Source organism: Eleginops maclovinus, chromosome 20 (genome assembly GCF_036324505.1).
Source record: "Eleginops maclovinus isolate JMC-PN-2008 ecotype Puerto Natales chromosome 20, JC_Emac_rtc_rv5, whole genome shotgun sequence".
Classification (NCBI taxonomy): Eukaryota; Metazoa; Chordata; class Actinopteri; order Perciformes; family Eleginopidae; genus Eleginops; species Eleginops maclovinus.
Genome location: NC_086368.1, coordinates 17,879,878 through 17,900,382, shown reverse-complemented (window position 1 = coordinate 17,900,382; position 20,505 = coordinate 17,879,878). Strand labels below are relative to the sequence as shown.

At 38.4% G+C, this 20,505-nt stretch overlaps 3 protein-coding genes and 1 non-coding gene across 4 annotated transcripts; 2 read left to right on the top strand and 2 right to left on the bottom strand.

Annotated features, from left to right (window-relative positions):
* The first annotated feature begins 270 nt into the window (after window positions 1-270).
* arl8ba (ADP-ribosylation factor-like 8Ba) lies at window positions 271-5,442 on the top strand. Its single transcript, XM_063911922.1, has 7 exons — window positions 271-519; window positions 2,550-2,630; window positions 2,751-2,824; window positions 2,959-3,052; window positions 3,183-3,250; window positions 4,076-4,146; window positions 4,547-5,442. The coding sequence occupies exons 1-7, from the start codon at window positions 397-399 to the stop codon at window positions 4,594-4,596; spliced, it is 561 nt and encodes a 186-aa protein (XP_063767992.1). The 5' UTR covers window positions 271-396; the 3' UTR covers window positions 4,597-5,442.
* A 542-nt stretch (window positions 5,443-5,984) lies between these two features.
* Window positions 5,985-6,056, bottom strand: trnaa-ugc (transfer RNA alanine (anticodon UGC)). The gene has a single exon. It is a non-coding gene; the product is annotated as a tRNA-Ala (tRNA).
* A 608-nt stretch (window positions 6,057-6,664) lies between these two features.
* On the top strand, window positions 6,665-16,026 carry edem1 (ER degradation enhancer, mannosidase alpha-like 1). The gene is made up of 12 exons (XM_063911637.1): window positions 6,665-7,258; window positions 8,846-8,918; window positions 9,539-9,642; window positions 10,065-10,236; window positions 11,012-11,195; window positions 11,329-11,503; window positions 12,237-12,349; window positions 12,427-12,623; window positions 12,713-12,786; window positions 12,897-12,993; window positions 13,399-13,587; window positions 13,870-16,026. The coding sequence occupies exons 1-12, from the start codon at window positions 6,789-6,791 to the stop codon at window positions 13,957-13,959; spliced, it is 1,938 nt and encodes a 645-aa protein (XP_063767707.1). The 5' UTR covers window positions 6,665-6,788; the 3' UTR covers window positions 13,960-16,026.
* Window positions 16,027-16,028: 2 nt separating this feature from the next.
* On the bottom strand, window positions 16,029-19,867 carry gnat1 (guanine nucleotide binding protein (G protein), alpha transducing activity polypeptide 1). Its single transcript, XM_063911636.1, has 9 exons — window positions 19,565-19,867; window positions 18,609-18,651; window positions 18,379-18,520; window positions 18,121-18,278; window positions 17,659-17,787; window positions 17,420-17,549; window positions 17,128-17,281; window positions 16,824-17,037; window positions 16,029-16,739 (listed from the first exon to the last, which is right to left on the bottom strand). Exons 1-8 carry the CDS (start codon window positions 19,668-19,670, stop codon window positions 16,847-16,849), a joined length of 1,053 nt encoding a protein of 350 aa, XP_063767706.1. The 5' UTR covers window positions 19,671-19,867; the 3' UTR covers window positions 16,029-16,739; window positions 16,824-16,846.
* Between the last annotated feature and the right edge of the window lie 638 nt (window positions 19,868-20,505).

Below are 20,505 nucleotides of genomic sequence, written 5' to 3'. Positions count from 1 at the left end.
AGGCTTCAAATACACTGTCTCTTTAATTTATGTTATATTTTGTTATACGACATTTCGATCTTTAAAATCGTCCTCAGGTTGTAGATCAACATGTTACATTGAAAAGAGAACAATGATTTATCACTTAGCTAGTTCATTTTATGTCAAATTGATTAATGGGTAACAGTTAGAAAATGTGGTATTTAAAAAATGCATTTTAATGGATAAAACACAACACTGAACGCTATGGGTGTAGTTTCTTCATTTGCTTGCAGGGGCGCTGTCGGTGCGTTTTCTGCAGACTGATCATATGACAGCGGTCTGCGTCCCACTTCCCTTCCTCGCTGGAAAACGCCACATCTGACAGGGAGGGAGAGACAGACACTACCGTGGGGAAGTGTGGACACCGACCTGAAGATGCTGGCACTAGTGAACCGGCTGCTGGACTGGTTCAAGTCTCTGTTTTGGAAGGAGGAGATGGAGCTGACGCTGGTCGGCCTCCAGTACTCGGGAAAAACTACATTTGTAAACGTGATCGCTGTAAGTCTTCAGCTGCTAGCCACATTGCTAGGGGCAGTGCTAATACTATTAGCGCTAATAATGGGATAAGAGTTAGGTGAAATAGTGAATGCTACACCGTCTGGGCCTTCGGGTACAAAAACAATGTGACGTTGAAATGTTTAGGACCGAAGCATTCATAAAAACAAACCTGGACATGAGTTGGGTTGTTGGAAGATTGTCAATAAGTCAGCTGAGCGAACTAGTTTTCTGCAGGAGGGTCCTCGTTGGCTTATGGCTTATTGTGTTATGATTGTTTAGCATGCTAAAACCTTGAACGAAACATACAGATATTTGACTTGTTGTGGTAAAATTGCATCACTTGTAGGATTGTGTTATAGCAAGTATAAAGCTGTCAGACAGGAAAGTAACTGAGAACATGTTGAGCCTTCCAGCCACCGCTGATTACACACGTTACAGCTGTCCTGCAACAAAACTGTCCAAACCTCTCCAAAAAATGAATGCATTTTTACAGATTTTAGTAACCTAGAACAAAGAGGTAAGACTGCAGCTGGCTTACTGACAAAAAACATATATTTTTGACATATTTACAAGAATATCCATGTCTCAGTTGTTGTTGGTGTTAGTGTCGAGAACAGGTTGGAAGTGGCATATATACAAAGTTGTATAAAGCTTAACAACTTTAGAAGACACATATTGCAGCAGCTTTAATGCAAATGGTGTTGTAAATTACATACAGATTGTACCTTTGACCTCATTTGACTGAGGCTGCAGAGTATCCCTTCCTGCTAAGCCATTTCTCTTGTGCAACTTTGAGCAACTTGCAGACATTTCTCAAAACGTTTATAGTGGAGCAACTTTTCGTTGGCTAAACATTAGAAAGCAACTGATTTTCAGCAGCATATTGTGAGAAGTAAGCTTCTCTACTTTGTTTTGAGTTGCTTATCAGTTTGATTCATCAAAGAAAAATCCGACACATCACCAAATCAAGGAAAAAACTGGACGATTGATTGATAATGAACATATTTCTTTCAAAAAAATAAAGACTCAATTGCAGTCTCCTAAGAAAAGTAAGAAAACCAGTGCATTATATTTTTTTTGAGCAGAAAAGTTAAGTTGACTTTGGTCTGACCATCAGAGGGTTGTGCTGATGAGGAAATTTTGTTTTGTGGTTGTAACAAAACCAAGATCCTTCCTCCACGCAAGTAAGAGATGCCAGCCTCTGACACAGAGGAGTGAGTCAATGGTGGTTGTGGGGATGGTTCCTCCTTCCTCAGTCATAAGACCGCTGCACTCATTTCCACTTAGCTTCATCAGGTGACTCCAGCAAGTCATGTGCTGTGAAATGTGCGCACAGCAGACAGTGCATGCCCACTGGTTTATAAAAGAGGGCAGGGAGAAGGGCGAGACACAGGTTATGAGTTTGATTTTAAAAGGGAATGCCACTGATTCTGTATGCTGACAAAATGAGCACTCACTAAAGCCATAATATGTGGAGAAAACATGTGTTTTTAGTGTGTAAAAATATGTATCTGGGTTTGTGGATTTGCTTGAAGAGAACACATTGGCTTTTCACAAATACACGTAGCTGCCCTTTTAACAGTTTTGGACATAGTAACACATGAAATAGATTTGAGTGTTTTTTCTACAGCTTTTTTTAAAAACCTTTTTTGCATTCCATTTTAAATCTTAAATACTGTATAATGAGAAGTATTAGACTGCCAGCTATGTTATACTACTGGTTCGTTAAAGTACAAGAGATCCAGTGCAGCATGTCGTAATGATAATACATTTGTTCTGGTTATCAACTCCTCTGATTTACTTGTTGGGAATTTATTTTATACTATATTTTAATATAGATGCATAAAACGGTTAGTTGATCAAATACACTATAATACTGTGTTCTCCGTCCTTTCACTGGGCTGGAACATAATTGATCATGTGTGATGAATATTTTGAAATGTATGAAATGGCTATATGTAGTTTTATTATACTGTTTTCATTGTACGTGTTATTATAAGATATGTTTTTACTTATCTATTTATTTTCAGTCTGGGCATTTCAGTGAAGACATGATCCCTACAGTGGGGTTCAATATGAGGAAGGTCACCAAAGGAAACGTCACCATAAAGGTATATCAATCCTTCTACTGATAATGCAGTATAACTGTAAATAACATTTTTTTTTAATACAAGGAGGAAGTTATAATTGAAATATGAATATCAAATAATGATGTGCCTGTAATTCTGTAGATCTGGGATATAGGAGGGCAGCCAAGGTTCAGGAGCATGTGGGAGCGGTACTGTCGGGGAGTTAATTCAATCGTGTGAGTATATCAGTTTCAATTTTCATTTTTGTCTGATAAACAAAATAAATGGTGACAAGCTCTTGAAATGAACGTAGTTTACTTTAAATGTATGTAAAACACATTTAACTTGTATCGTTGTTGCTCATTTTTAGGTACATGGTTGACGCAGCAGACCAAGAAAAGGTGGAGGCATCTAGAAACGAGCTTCATAATTTATTAGACAAACCTCAGTTGCAAGGAATTCCTGTAAGTGTTTTCAGAAACCAATTTTAAGATATCTTTTTCTATTTCTGCACCAGTTATGCAGAATGGTGTGTGGGATTTAACAACTAATACTTTCTGCAGTTGCTCATTTCAATTGTCTTGTTTTGTTTAGGTTTTGGTACTCGGTAACAAAAGGGATCTCCCCAGTGCTCTAGATGAAAAGCAGCTCATTGAGAAAATGTAAGTATGACAAATGGTGCAAAGTTCTTATCATATTTAATTTCATTAACGCTGAATTCCCAGTTCTGTCATTTTTTGTATTTACTTGAGTGCACTGCAGTCTCTTTCTGACATGTAATTTCCCTCTTAGGTTCTTATTTAATGGTTAACTAGAGCAATTATTTAGGATTCAATATCAGAATATTATTATTGCAAACTACAGCTCCGGAAAAAATTAAGAGACCACTTCAAATGTTTCTTAAATCTTTATCTCTACATGTATGGCAGCTATTCCAGTGTCTGTTGAATTCCAACTCAGAGGCAAATTGATAATAAAACAAGAGAAAATGATGATGCTTAATTTTTTCCGTGACTGCATGTCAGGTCTACACTCAAGGTCTGCAGTTGAGTTATTTTCTTCCCTTGAGCATTTCTACAGTCTATTCATGTTCCTTGTCTGACACTTGTGGAACTCTTTAAATATGTTCATTAAACTTATATCCCTGACTTTTTTTTACTTCGGAATCGCAATAAATAATATAATATTTCGTAATATTAGGCAAGCTATCTGCATGGTGGAGGGTGTCCTGAAATTCTTCCCTTGAACCACCTTTTCTGCCTATGAACTACACAGCCTATGCTTATGACCCTAACAATAAAGACAATGCTATATCCTCTTTCATCTCTATTGTTAAAACTGAAGCTATGTAAAGCAGGAAATTGCTCCATCTGCTGTCATGTTAGAAATATGAGTTCCTGCACAAGCTGTATATGAGTGAGATTGATGATCAGCCTGATAGCATACTTCTTATATTTATTTGTCATGATCCTTTTTCCCCTTAATAGGAATCTGGCAGCCATTCAGGACAGAGAGATTTGCTGCTACTCCATTTCCTGCAAAGAGAAAGACAACATTGGTGAGCTGCAGTAATTGAACCTAATTTCAGAGTCTGGCATATGTCAATGACTAACGAGAGGAAAACCAGTAAAAATAAAAGGGTATTAGTCCATGCTAACATGACAATATCAAGGGAAAAAGTAAAACCAACATTTTGAAGCCAAGGCTCTAGATTTAAATCCTAAATGATTTGAAGCTGTAATGACTGTGGGATCAAATATTGCAATAAGGATATGTTTGTCCTTTTGGCTAAACAGTATTATAGACGTACCTTTAAACTGTCAAAAGTAAAAGGTTTGTACATTTGTGCTTTATGGCAATTGTGAGCTATTGTCTTTCTGTGAAGTGCTTCAGTGTCTGTTTGAATTTTAGTTATAATCGGCGATGCTCAGACCGACTGTGTGTTTCTTTGATTCCAGACATAACACTTCAGTGGCTCATCCAGCACTCAAAATCCAGGAGGAGCTGAAAATGCAGCAGTAGTTGCACCCCCCCCCCACTATCCATCACCTGTCATATTTTCAACTCACATGCTGCTCTTTTCTGCTTGTGACACACACTGCACCCCTTTTCCCCTTGTATTCACAAACCCTGAGAATGAACTACTAAAAAATGTGATTCTGCTATCAAATATAAGGAAAGTTATTGGCATTACTGTCCTGTAATAGGAGTCAGAACATAATTTGGGATATATTTGACATAATTTAGGCATTACCTGGCTGATCATACCCAGTGGTCCATAACACTAATCTGGGGTATACATCAACCTCCTCTTAAACAAGGGTTGATAACATGAAATGTTCTTCTCGCTGTCACATAGGACGCCAGCAGTCTGCTGAAGTGAACATGCAGCTCTTCCCACTTCTTTCTAGCTCTACTCTGTGATAGTGTTTGAATGTGTTTCTTAGCTTGATAACATATTCTTCTTTCAAGGAGATATCTATTATTTTAGAAAATGTGCAAGTCAATAGATGAAGGTCAGTGCAAATGTTGAGCTAGTATCATTTTTACTGATGTGAGATGTGCGTGTATGAATATATGATTCTATTTAAAGTCTGAATGTTCTGATAGTAAAACAAAGCTGTACGGGGTCGTGTGGGTTATTTTGGCCTCAGTTTGTAAGTATCCACGGTGGAAGATGTTGTTTGTGCTGCCTCCAAAGTTGAGAGAGTGGCAGAATTTTGAAGTGCCTTGCGCAATGTCTCTCACCTCTGCAGCAAAACAGCATGCAGGGTGTGCCTACCTGGGAAAAGTTTAAAAAAAACAAAAACACCTATATATTCAAGAAATAAAAAGGCTTGCTTTTTAATTTAAACTTTGTCCTGTGGTTTTTACACCTTTTTTATTTCATACATATTTCACATTTTATAAACATTCAATGAAATATGGAGACCTTTTAGGAAATTAAGTTTAATTTCTTCAAACAAATGGGAATAATTGTATTTGAAATGGAACTTGCAATAGTGCATAAATACACACCACTACTGAGGTTAAGGTAGGTTGGAGCGATCCAGAGTACCAAACTTCACGTACAGCACAGTTTACAGGTGAATCAACAAGCACAGGTAGAACAAGTACTTTTTTTGCTCGGAAGTCCATTCATTTAACAGTTACATGCACACCACAGCACACAGTGAATTTGCCCTAACATGTCAACCATCCTGGAATCAGGGGCAGTGGTCATACACTTCACAGCGGCCGGCAAGCTGTATTGGGGTTTGGTACATTGCCAACGGACACCTTGGCAGTACCCAGACGAACCGGCACATATACTAGCATACGCTAATGATTAGATCTGAATGTGTGACTTGAACCAGTTACAAACCAAATCCCATAGGATTGAACCACTTCAAAACGTGGAGATGCCGGGGATTGAACCCGGGGCCTCATACATGCAAAGCATGCGCTCTACCACTGAGCTACATCCCCAGTGGTAAGCGATCCAATAGATTAAGTAATAACAAACATACATCAACGTTAATTACGAACAGATATTTTGGCATGTCATTGCAGGAGTATGCTAGCACTATATTGGAAAGCATAACATGAAAAAACTGCACCATATTAAGAATGAGCTCGTCCCAGGATCTAAGTATTGTGAATGCTATCCTTGTTTGGACTATGTGTGGTAAAGATGGCACTTGACTCTGTGGGGATCAGAGGTTGGTTCAATGGAGCTTTACTGGCATGATCGTTTCAATACACAATAAAGGAATATTTACAGTGACAAATTAATATTTATATATACTATACACTTGAACCTATGCATAAGATATGCCTAGTACCAAAGCCAAGTTTTGATTTCAAAGCTCTGTGCCCCTGAAAGTGTCTCTCTTGTGGCTGTTTCTTATTGGTGCAGAAGTTTATTAAGACACGTCAGGTCTGCCACGGAATGCAGCCAGGAGATAGACAGCTCCGTGACCAATCATAGGTCGAATTCAAAACCTTCATTGCATGACGTCATGAAAGAACACCCAATCACAGCACAGGATTGGGGAGGCACCGGTCTGTTGACAGGAAGTGTACATCCATGGGCGGAATCACCACAACCCATCTGTGCTGCTTGTAGCAATAGCCTGTCTAACAGAAGATGTCATATTCGTCTTACCTTTGACTTGTGTGGACTTAAATTATGCGTTTTAAGATCGACCCGGGGCAAATATGCAATGGAGGTCAATAGTTGTTGGTTTGGTCGTATTGAGACTTTCCTTCAGCTGTGTTATTTGGTTAGCCTTTGGACTCGGTCCTAACGTTAGCTGGGGCTTCAACTTCCCACTCAGCTTCAGTTTACAAAAATTAGACTTGTTATTCGGGGACGAAAAAGGGAACGACCCAAGGCGTAACTCGTGGTCTCAACGAGTACATAGTCACAGACATGAAGATGTGCCGACCACCTGCGCAAAGGTTGGAAAGGAGTCCCCCGAGAGATCCTACCTGAGCTTCTTCGACAGCAACAAGGACGAGTACTCCCGCAGATACGGCTCCTTCCCGGACACACTGAAAACTAAAATGAAGCACATGGCCAAAGAAATGTTTTATTTCGGTTATGACAACTACATGAAATACGCTTTTCCCGAGGACGAGTTGAATCCCATTGACTGTGAAGGAAGGGGACCAGACGTGCTAAACCCGTGAGTAATTTAAAGCTGTCTTCGTTTGCACCAGCGGGTTAAAGATTTTATTTAATTTAAGAAAGTATTTCTGGAGTGCTGCTTGTCGTGGTGGATTCACCCTGAACTGACTGGCACCGGTACAGTACAGTCTGCAGGACGCTCATTTACATCCTAACAGTCCACTGCAGACTGTTCTATTTGCATGTACTTGGTTATCATATCAGCATGCTGTATAATCATACTGTCCACTGCTGCTCACTCATGAACAGGTTATGTTTCAGACACTTTTGCATGGGACAGTCCAGTATGTCCCAAACTAGGATCCAGCTAACACTTAATGGATCTTAATGGGGTCTAGGGGGTTTCTGTTTGACGGCTTCATCACTTTATTTATGTAAGTTGTGAGATCTAATGAATGTGGAGAAGAAAAGAAAACAGAAGGGCCATAATAACTGTTATTTTGTATTATCATCTGAATATCTAATCGTTTCGGTGTTTGCTTTAGGTTTCTCCTTTATAATACAACAAACAAATCTAAAACCACAACAATATCTGTTTACTACCTCCAAAGTCATAGAAAACCAGCAAATATAGAATGTGAAAACTGGAACCAGTAAATATTCTGGTAAACAATGACTCGGATGATAACATAAAGGTGTAATGTTTATTAACTAGACTACTTGGTTAAACAAACTCACTTGACATTTTAAAACATCATATGCAACCCAAGACAAAACGGAGAAATCAATGCAGAAAGCATGGGAAGCATTTTCGAAGCCCAATACCGAGTTTCTTTTTCTATGCTCAGTGAAGTTAAAAGATGCCATTTTATGACCCCTTTTCTCATTGAAACAAAAAGACTAGAATTACAATATCTTCCAACAGTTTCACTACCCCTACTGTTATCTGAGCCTTTCAGGGTCTACAACAGTTTTCCAGTTTCTATACAAGTGATACTAATCCAGTTAGAATTAAAGCATATGTAAAATTTTAAAAAGGTTGAGATATTCTAAAGAAGGTCATGTCTTAACAGATGCTAATTTGACATGTCAAATGCAGATCTGTATATTTATGTAGGCCAGTTTCCACAAATTACAGAACAACATGCAGGTGTTCACAACACTTTTCTTTATTTTATGCTGCTGCAATGAAACATTTTTCCAAATTGGGATCGATTAAGTACATCTATCTATCTATCTATCTATCTATCTATCTATCTATCTATCTATCTATCTATCTATCTATCTATCTATCTATAGGATAGTTTATGAGAACGCATGCTTACTTTTTTGTGTATCTATAGGCATATAATTGACAAAAAATAACCCTTATTAACAGCTGCAGATTCAACAATATTATCCTCAGTAACATGATAGACACGTGTAACAGGTTATGGGCCTAACACATGCACAACATGTACATATATTTTAATAAAATTAACTTTTTAAGGTGGTGTTTCTGTTATTCTATCTGATAAAATCTGACTTTTATCTCACACCTACAACACACCTTTCCTTGGATTCAAGAGTTGCTATCTTCTGTTAATTATTCAGTTCTCTTTTGGAATGACACCACTCATCGTCTGTTTCGATTCTTTAATTTCAGGTCAAACATAAACATAAATGACGTCTTGGGGAACTACTCCCTTACTCTGATTGACACCTTGGACACCCTGCTGGTAAGGTTTACTGTCTTTACGTATAACAGTAGTACACTGCAAAGTCAGCCAAGTTTTGCTTTCTCATTGCTTAATTACAGACAAGACTCAGAAACAGAAATAGAATCTGTGCAGGATTGATAAAAACTATTTCACCAAGTAATTAGTATTGGCAAATTATAATGTATTCCTTTTAATTGTGCGATAATTAAGCAGCTTAAAGCATTTTAGAAGTACAAAATGTTTTCCCCATGGTTTTAACATCACCTGTTTTTCATAATGCAGTGTTTTGTACTACATTTGGTAGCACAGTGGTTAGCTCTTCCTGTGTCAGTAGCTATGTGTTTTCTCACAGGTGTGCGTGTCACTGTCAGCCCTTAAACTGACAATACACGGTGACTTCTAAAGTACAACTTTCTTTTCTCTGTTCATTCACATGGGACAGCTAAATAAACAACTGTTTTCATGGAGTTTCTAACTCGATGACTTGCATTAATAATTTGAGCTTTTTTTTTTAACATAGTTGCCTTCCACAATGACAGAGATAGACAGAACGTCTGAAAGCCATTCAGTAGTAATGTGTCCCAACAGTTGTTTTTATACAGTATGCTTTGGTTGTATAATGTTGGGTTTCTCTATAGGTGCTAGGCAATGTGACAGAGTTCCAGAAAGCTGTTAAGCTGGTTATAGATACTGTTTCTTTTGACAAGGACTCAACCGTGCAAGTTTTTGAGGCGAACATCAGGTACAAATGTTTGTATTTTAAGACTCATAAGCAACAGATTCTGCCTAGCATGCTGTAGTTCAGTCTTGATTTGTAATTCAACACACCTCAGCGGTATTTGCTTTGTGGGTGTTAGATTTCAGTAGAAAATATTCTCAAGCAATTTGATTATTTAAAAAAAAAGGCAAGGTTTAAATACACATACATTGTAAGACTCAAAAGCTAAAACTACACTAAACTGAAATTACCATTTCAAATTGATAATTGCTTAAAAATTGTATTCAATAGGTTACACTCAAATCAAAATGTCTTTGAATGTTTAAATTCTAGAAACAGACCCATCAATACTACACCTTTTAATTGTAAAAGCACGTTATAAGAAATTAAGTTGTTATCTCTTTCTTTGTTGAACCCTGAAATAATATTAGTATTTTCCTTTGAAGGATCTTGGGAAGCCTTATCTCATCTCACATCCTGCTGACAGACCCAAAACATCCGTTTGGAAAGGTCGACTATGAGGGTTACGATAATGAGCTGCTTCACTTGGCTCATGACTTGGCTGTCCGCTTGCTGCCGGCCTTTGAGAACACCCTCACAGGCATCCCTTACCCCAGGGTGAGTGAGACTGCAAAACTATTGTTACACTTTAAATGTTACCTGATGGTGTGACCCGGCTGCACCTTTGGGAAAACAAACTAGTTTCTACAGTATTTACAGATATTGCAATTGCGATATGATTCATGATATAAAGCAATTATTGAAACATTATTCACATCATCGATAAAAAATATGTTCAAATATAAATATAATTTCAGAGGATATGTACCGAGCAAGGATATTTAATTAAGACATTAGAATACTGTTTGTAGGCCTGGACTTCTCTGCAGCACCACAATACACATAATACATTATATTTTTACATGTACACCTCGGGAAAAATTAAGAGACCACTCCAAATGTTTCTTAAATCTTTATCTCTACATCTATGGCAGCCATTCCAGTGTCTGTTGAATTCCAACACAGAGAAAAATTGTCAGTAGTTAATAGAATACAATAAGTAAATAATCATTTAACTCAAAAGACATACCTATAAATGATGAAACAAGAACAAATGATAATGCTGAAGTGGTCTTTTTTCCGGAGCTGTATGCCTGCCAAATACTGCGCTTACTGTGACTTGTACAGTGCACTAGTCCCGACTGCTATTTCAATAATATTTCAAATAATTGTGCAGCCCCAAAGTATACACAGAAAAGATACATGAACAGTCATGATCGAAATAGCTAAATTAGGTTATGTGAGTGCAGTTTCATGAACCCCCACAAACTATACTGAAAGGCTGAAATGTCACTCAACATTTTAATTCATTTGTGTCTACTGTATAATGTAGGTGAACCTGAAGACTGGCGTTCCTCCTGATAGCATCAATGAGACTTGTACTGCAGGAGCCGGCTCCCTGCTGGTGGAGTTTGGGATTTTAAGTCGCTTGATTGGAGACTCAACGTTTGAGTGGGTGGCCAGACGCGCCGTCAGAGCGCTGTGGAGCCTGAGGAGCAACGAGACCGGTCTGCTAGGTACTGTAGGCTCCTGCGTAAAAATACTTTTCCTCCTTTTTTTAACTTGAGTTTCTACCCAGCCTGGTTTGGATGTACTACATGTAAATATCATGCCTATGATAATATAAGTTACATACATGTTCTTCTTCAGGGAATGTAGTAAACATCCAAACAGGCCAGTGGGTTGGCAAGCAGAGTGGTCTGGGAGCTGGTATGGACTCCTTCTATGAGTATTTGCTCAAATCATACATCCTTTTTGGTGAAAAAGAGGACCACAGGATGTTCCAAGATGCTTATGAGAGCATTCAGAACCACATGAGGAGAGGGTGAGTCTTACACTGAATGTGACTCGTGTGCAGTTTGGTCTCGCTTTAGGGTGCTTCACAAGAGGCAAAACAAAGAGGAAATAAAACAGCTCATAGTTTCCAGTCTAACTTGTTTTGCTGGAGAATTTGGAAAGCTGAATTAGGAAACATAACTTACTTCCACATCCGCAACCACTGAGTTGTTATTGAGCAATGGATATAACCTAAACCATTCTAGTTTAGCTGGTTAGTGGCAGAATGAACCGGTTGCAGTGTGGTTCATTTATATGTACAGTAAAACACACAGTATGATTAGGACATTGTTGACAAAATCAATCATCGACAACTTAGATGTACAATATGACTTAGAAATAGGATCCTGATGGATTGTCTTTATCCCTATAATTGTGAGCATCCTCACACAAGATACTTGCAAGTATTGTTCTGGTTGTTATCATGGTGAAAAATGGAGCCTGACTAAAAAAAAACAGGACTCACACTTCATTGCTCTAAAAATTATAAAGGGATCGTACATTACATGATCTTATTTTGATTGTCTTGTGTTTTTCTTTTCACTTGGAGGAGTGTCCGATCTGTAATTGAATAAAAAACAGTTTCTTAACAAAATGTTAAGCAAAGTTATTCCAGTATGTTTTAATATTTCTTATTTATATATTATATATATTTTTTTTGTAGTTAAAAGCCCATTTTGACAAATTGTGAACCCTGTTGTCCTGGCTCTGTGTTTCTCCAGGAGAGAGTCATGTAATGAAGGAGAGGGCGATCCGCCTCTTTATGTTAACGTCAACATGTTCAGTGGTGAAATAATGAACACCTGGATCGACTCCCTTCAGGCCTTCTTTCCCGGCTGCAGGTTAGATTACAGCTTTGCCAGGTCTCATATATAAGTCTAAAATATGTGTTGTTGCAACAACTAAAGTAAGGTGTTGTCACTCTGTCGGTGTTCAAGGTGCTGAATGGGGATGTAGATAATGCCATCTGCCTGCACGCCTTCTACTATGCCATCTGGAAACGCTTTGGGGCTCTGCCGGAGCGATACAACTGGCAGCTGCAGGCGCCTGATGTGCTCTTCTATCCACTGAGACCGGAGCTGGTGGAGTCCACCTATCTGCTGTACCAGGTAACATTCTACTAGCCTGTTGTAACGTAGCGTTGGTGGTGGTAGTTTGTCATATTTCACTCAAGTTCTTTTTCTTCTCTTCCTATCAGGCGACCAAAAATCCTTTTTATTTGCATGTTGGAATGGATATTCTTCAGAGTCTTGAGAAAAATGCCAAAGTCAAGTGTGTAACAATAATATGTACACTACACAATATTAACAAACATACATAAATATATATTCTCTTATTTGTTTGAGCTTTACAATGCTTTGATACTTTTAGCTGATTTGCAGATGTGGGTATGCCACTCTCCACCATGTTGTGGACAAATCCAAAGAGGATCGCATGGAGAGCTTCTTCCTCAGTGAGACATGCAAATACCTTTACCTGGTAAGTTACAGCCAGAAATGTAAGATATGGAGCTATGTTATATATTCTTATGATATACTAATTAGAACGTATAATAGGATACTTTATATGTTTTAGAGTTTGGATAATTTATTACAAGCTATTGCAGATTTAGAGCGCGGGTGTAGTTAACTCGTACAATGTTTAACTATAACCTAATTTCACTAAATCCTTGCATTTAAAATGATTGCTGGTGTTGATGAACATTTTTCACAATTTCTCAGAATTCAAGTAAGCTTCCTCAAATTGATAAATACGGTGGAAACAACAAAGATGTATTGATTATGTTATTACTAAAAACAGTGTATTCCCTCTACATGTTTTTTCACACAATTCATGTCACGCTCTTTTGATCCTATAAACAATCATATCTGTCTTTTGTTGCAGCTGTTTGATGAGGACAACCCACTTCACAAATCCGATAACAAGTACATCTTCACCACAGAGGGTCACATTGTGCCTATAGATAAGCGCTTCAGGGAGAAACAGTGGGATGGCGCGTTTCCTTGTGAAGAGGCAGTGCTGGCAGAGCGAGAAACAAACCATCGCACATCACCAACGAGCAACACCAGCAATGTAATGCACTCATCTTCACCCAACCTACTGTTCAATATCTTCAGTGTCATTCTTAACTTGTATTGTTATAACATTTCAAACTAAATATGAATCGTGTTAGAATCAAGGCTAAGGAAGGAGGAGAGGGTTTCAATTTGCATTTGGGGAATACATTTGCAATTGATTTTATTCTTAACAATAAACATTATCCTTTTCTTTTATTTCCTCCCTTTATTTTTTGCCTCAATATTTCTGTATCATGGCCATCGTATACATACCTTCTTCTTCTATACTCCTTCACAGTGCAACAGGATCCCAGACGAGCGACGGTACACTCTGCCATTAAAGAGTGTTTACATGAGGCAGATCGATCACATGGTGGGACTTTTCTGAGTGAGAAGATGCATTCAGTGACTTTTACATAAACAGGCTTTCAGTTCACCCCCCCATGCGCAGGTGCGGTGAGGTTAAAGAGGATTCACTTTTGGTCAAAATCCTCGTCTCATTTGTTCCACTGCTCAGGATCCAGATGGGAAAGTGACACTAAGGGAAACCTGAGAAAACAGATTGATCACTTGCTGTCTTTCGTTAAAGTGTGTGTGGGTGTTTTCACTCTTTGGTGGAGCATGTGATCAACAACTGTGAACAACTTTTGTGCTGGAAGATGATGAATTCAGGCTTAGTTACTTTTTACCTGGTGACAAACTCAAAAGTGGATTTTAGAATTTGTGTGTGTGTGTGTGTGTGTGTGTGTGTGTGTGTGTGTGTGTGTGTGTGTGTGTGTGTGTGTGTGTGTGTGTGTGTGTGTGTGTGTGTGTGTGTGTGTGTGTGTGTGTGTGTGTGTGTGTGTGTGTGTGTGTGTGTGTGTGTGTGTGTGTGTGTGTGTGTGTGTGTGTGTGTGTGTGTGTGTGTGTGTGTGTGTGTGTGTGTGTGTGTGTGTGTGTGTGTTTGAAATTCTGTGAGTCGTGATGTGTTTTGGGTAAAAGTGCCATCTAGCCACACATATGTACAATGTTAAGCCTATAAAAACACTCTCCTAGAATATCCCTCTCAACATGATGATTAGTGCCTCTTTGCCGATGATTCACTTGACTAGATCCATGTTTTTAAATAAGGGCTGCTTGTTCACAGAACATGACACAGAGAGGCTCAGGATGAATCTTGCTGTTTTTAAAGTGCCTTCAGTTTTTTCTTGGTCTTCCTGAATGCAGCACATCTTTTTGTGGATACCATTGTCAAGTATTCTTTGAGGCCTTTGTTGATATTGCACAATAGAGGTCATTCCATGTGTCTGTACAGATTTACACTAATTATCATGACAATTTTTTTTATTAGACATAGACAAACAAGCCATATGGTGTCTTTTAAAAAAAATGACAGACGTGTTTAGTTCACAGACTCTCCTGCAAAGTTTATTGTAAATGAAATTAGCTTTTTTTTCCTTTGTTTAATAATTGCACATCATAATGCCTCTTAATTATCATGTGGTCAGAACTCAGGGTTTAACGGAAAAACTAAAATCAAGGATTGCTTTCTTACAAAATTAAAACGTTCTTAAAATGATTGTTGCCTAATGTCTTAGGATAGTCTTTGGTATTTAATTTATATGCAAATCTTCAAACTTGGTTTTCTGAGGTCAACGAGTGAACACACCAAAATGAAATACAGTTTTACTGTGAATATTCATTATTGTTCCACTCAGAAAGGAAAGTGTGTGACGTTTGATTCATGTATAGCTCTACTGATCTATCCCTTCTGGACATGTTGTGCCAAACATGGCTCGATTACATCATGGCATCTGCATCTTTTCTCTGGCTTTGGGAGACAGCTGTTTATATTGTCAAGTGTTTGCTATAGGAGTGGATTATTTGTAATATCACCCAAACCCCTTTCTTTCAGAGAATCTTAAAAAAAGATTGTAATGTTTGGGAGTTCACTTTCTTGCTGAGTGTTAGAAGAAAATATTGATACCAATTGATACCATTGTTGTTCTACAAATGTGTCTGAAGCATCACATTTCACAGCTGTTTGTGGCTCATAAATAAGCAGGTCCTGCAGGCATCTGGCTTGCTGATGCTCTGTTCAGATGTATGGTGTGAGTTTCGAAAAGGGATAGGAATTGATCAGCTGTTGTATGTGTTAACTAGAGAGCAATAGAGATGATACATTTTTGAGAGTTGGACAGAGCCAGGCTAGCTGTTTCCCTCTGTTTTCAGTCTTTGTGCTAAGCTAAGCTAAAGCTGTAACCAGCTGTTCGCTGTATTGTGAAATTTGCCAAACATATTATCAGAGTTCTCAGCCAACTTTCTGAACAAAAACTAATGTTTTTTCTAAAATGTAAAATTATAATGTTATTAAAAGTCAAAAGCTCTTCCACTCTGAATAAAACTAGTTTAATAATTGTTGAAAAGGAAACTGAAACATTCTGTGAAACTAATAAAAGACCGATTATTTACAAGACATTTCTGTGTTGGTTTTTATTTTTGAAAAATGGAAAACAACTCAGTTTTCTACAGAAGCTTTAATAGGTTTCGTTGTGAAGCTTTTAGAGTTTACAAACATTGGTCTTTTAGACAAGGATTTTAAGTTCGAAGTGTATGACGGCTAGGCTTCCATTTAGCAGTGTTACAGAACCATAAGGTTTCACCAAACTTCATCAACTTCCCATTAGAAAACGGTTTAATTATGTACACTAGCCCTTTCCAACTATTACAATGTCATATGTTCTAAAGCTTAACTTAAAAAAGAATAATAAGGTTTGAATTGTGTCTTAAATTGTGCCGCAGAGTTCCTGTACATAAAAGCCACTATTTTAGGAAAAATATGCGTCTGGAGGGGCTTTCTGTCTGTATTCTGACCAGGTATTGCAACAAAGGTGCATTTGCTGACAGCTTCTCACATCCATATTTTTATGCAGAACTTGTAAGCTTTTGATTTCAGGAGAAAAGTCAAAATTAAAAAATAAAAATTCCACTCATCTGAAATATGCACAGGATTTTCTGACTGAAGAGCTATCTTCTCATCTCAGTCGTTTGTCAAAGCTACAACTTAGTTTTGAACACAGTAAATAGATTTTGTGTGTGTTTGATGGTTTTAGAGAACAGTTTTCATTTTCAGTCCTCCGTTTGAATCCAGAGGGGATTTGTGGAATGTGACAGGGCTCCAACACCAACCTGTAAAAAAGAAAAAAGTGACACTGCTTATAAGCTGATCAAAAAGTTACTCTGAAACATGTTCACAATACTGTGCAGACTTACATCACCTTCTCTCAGCCTGGCTTTTAGAAGAGACCACAATCTTTCAGGTTTTCTTTGATGATGATGTCGGTAACGGCGTCGAACACAAACTTGACGTTCTCTGTGTCTGTGGCACAGGTCATGTGAGAGTAGACTTCTTTTATGTCTCGCCGCAAGTTCAGGTCCAAAAACTGCAGTTTGATGTAGTTACCAGCATCCTCATAAGTATTGGGGCCTTGATGAAAAATAAACGAAGATAAACAGGCACTTATAATCAGTTTGTCACATTTTACAGTCCTTCAATGTGCTGCAAATTCAATCTCACCATCGTATTCAGGGAAGCACATGCTGAGATGAGCTTTCTTGATCTTCTCAGTGAACACGTCTTTCTTGTTGAGGAAGAGTACAATGGAGGTTGCGGCAAAATAGCGGTGGTTGCAGATACTGTTGAACAAATGCAGACTCTCGTGCATTCGATTCTGAAAGAAAGGATTCGTGTAATTAAACAAGTCCAAACGAAGACCCTTTGAAATGACCAGAAAGGCCAGAAAGAGGCACAAAAAGTTACCTATAAAATATTAAGTTTGAGCAAGTGTAAAATACTACTGTTATCATACCACTTCATCATCCTCCACCAGCACCATATCGTAGGCGCTTAAAGCAGCAATGAAGATGATACAGGTCACCCCCTCAAAACAGTGGATCCACTTCTTCCTCTCTGATCTCTGGCCCCCCACATCAAACATTCTGCATGGAAACAGAAACATATTATCTCTGTGATTGCAATCCAGCACACTATTACCACTGATGATGAGTTATTGGTGCCATCCTAATGAGAAATACTGCACTGCTTCACCTGAAATTCAGATCTTTTAGGGAAAACGTGGTCTCGATGATACCAGTGGTCTTCACTCTTGATCGCAGCACATCCTGCTCAGTGGGCACGAAGCCTGGTTGGACCAGGCGCTCCAAATCATTCAGGTAGCTGAGGGAAAATTAAATTAATTGATTAACAAACTCTAATGTGGTTGTCAGGCAATATCAAATCTTTGATGGTCGATAATGACTTTTGGAGAGCAGGGCGGCTGATGGCCAACATATGGCCTCATTTCTTTTTGCCTTTTTTATTTTATTTCTTATAACAAATGAGTCTTACAATTGCTCAACTTAAATGAATCTCACTTATTGTGTACATTGTTTACTTAAATGGATCCGCCCCCTGTCTTCAGTGCACATATTTGAAATAAAAAAACAATAATGACTAAATAAATGATCTGCTTTCTTGGTCAATTTAAATCTCAGCTTGGTGATTTCTTACTATCCAGCAGAGTCATTGAGCTGATACTCTGAGGCTCTGTCAAAGCACGCCTGTATGCCAGAGTCCTTCCACAGGCGCAGAATAATGTCCGCTAACTCTTTGGGCATGGAGCCTTCCTCAATGGTGTCTGCAAGATGCATGAGCTTCCTGGCATCGTCCTGCAGGATGGATGCAAGGGGACAGGGACAAACAGTGTATGTTAAGCAGTCTTCTGCAAACCTAAACACAATTTATGGAAATGTGTATTCTAGATGTTACCTGCTGATCAGAGTGGCCAAAGTTAATATTAAGTGTGTTCATGGCCTTCACAATGGCCATCATGGACTGCAGGGTGTTGCTGTAGATGATGACAATGAACTCCAAGCATTCTTCAAGCGAGTAACCGTCTTTGTGGATAATTCTACAGAGAAACATACGGTATTAGTGTGATTTATTGCCTCTTAGAGAAAAGAATGATATTGCTTTAGTACAAAAGTCAAAAATGTTACTTCATCTGTTTGACGATAGTGCTTTTGCCTGATTCTCCAGCACCTAGGCGGAAGTAGAAAAATACATTAAATGTAGGTATTCACATCAAAAAATAAAACTATACATTTATTACAAACGTTATTTCAACATTCATAAGGATTTGGGAGAAATATGGCTGTTAACCATTGTTCTTGTGTGTTTCATTCATGTGAGAGGAGATAATTCACTGAGGATCATACTACTTTTTACTTATGGTTAAATCTTCTTCAAAGCTAATGTCAAGATGAACTTTTCTAACCCTTGACCAAAATTGTCAATAGCAGATGATTAAGCTCAATTTGTAAAAACAAGTTCCATAACAAAATGACAGATAGCCAGAACACTACATGCCAGACTTTACCATTATAGTCTTGACATTGATACAATTGTTGGTACTTAAATAAATAAAAACAAATAAACGTACAAATGTACAAAATGTACCATTCGATCATGTGATGTATTAGGGTTATTGTACTTAGGCGCTACAGCCAAAGGCCCTGCTTGAGTTGGGCTGTGTCCTTCAGAGTTAATCGCTTTGTGTTGGATACCTGTTGTTTCAGGATTAACAGGGGATTGGATGACTGATTATTAAAGTGTCTAAGCAATCCAATGACACAGGTTAATAAGCCTTTACTTTACTCAAACATGCTGCTTGTTTTTATCACAATCACATGCAATTTAGTAAGTATTTAAAAGATCTATCCATAGCACACTTCAGTCAACAATATCTCTCTGTGATAATAACTTGAGCGTGTGAAACCAAACATTTTACAAGCGACAGAGTAATGCACCAGCTGCAATTATATCCCATAAACAAATAGGTTTACTATTTCTCTAGGTATAAATAGCCTCACAGTGGGGCCTTACAGGGCCCTTAAATGTGTTTAACCATGATGTTGAAGGTCTGTGTTATTGAATCCAACTTGATCATCTTTACCTAGCAGTAGCAGCTTGACAGTTCTCGCATCCATGTCGGCATCCTCCTTCAGCTTCTTCTCCAGCTCCCTGGAGTGTTTCTCCTCACTGCTCGCTCCAGCCCCCATTCTACTTTTCCCTGCTTGGGCCCCTCTACTAAAAAGCCAAGTGTAAGGAAAAAATGGAAGTAGGTCCAAGAAGAGTGCCTACTTTCTCAACAGTTTTGCCAACTGCCTTCAGCACTGGAGAACACTGGAGACTGTTAGAGGGTTTTCCTGTCTTAGGAGAGGATTTCGGGCATCCTCTGCCCACCTGACCCCCAATGGCCAATGGAGCACAAGGACAGGAGTCTTTTAGGGAATCCAAAGGTGTGAGGAGAAGCAGACATACATCAGTGTAGGAGTGATCTAACCTTTAGGGGGACATTGCTGTGTCAGCGGAAGATGAACATCGGCTCAAGTGCTTATCTCTCTATGCAGCTCTTAGGCGCCTTTAAAAGAGAACCATGTAGAGTAAAATTATTTGGTGTGTGAACAGATATGGAAACGCAGCTTTCCAAACAAATGAATCACATCAGGACCAAAAATAAGAATTAAACCAGATGTGTGACTAAGTATGGTCCTGAGTGTATAGTGTTTTCAAAGCAGTTGAATAGAGGAATTACAACAAAAAACTGCTGTGTACTACACACACTATAACACACAACAAATTTGGGCCCCTGATATAAATAACCAGACCTCTCACCTCTCAGTCCATACATAATAAAGACAACAAGACATTTCGTTTAGGGTACGACAGACTGCTGGGTTAGCCCTGCATAGCTTACAGAGCTTTGCAGTTTCATCTGACAGATTTCATTGACCTAAATCTGAAGCTGGTTTAGGATCCTAATCTACTCACTTTCAATTATGTATCCATGCATGTGCAAAATGTGAGCCTTCACAGGGTTTTATAACTTTGCTA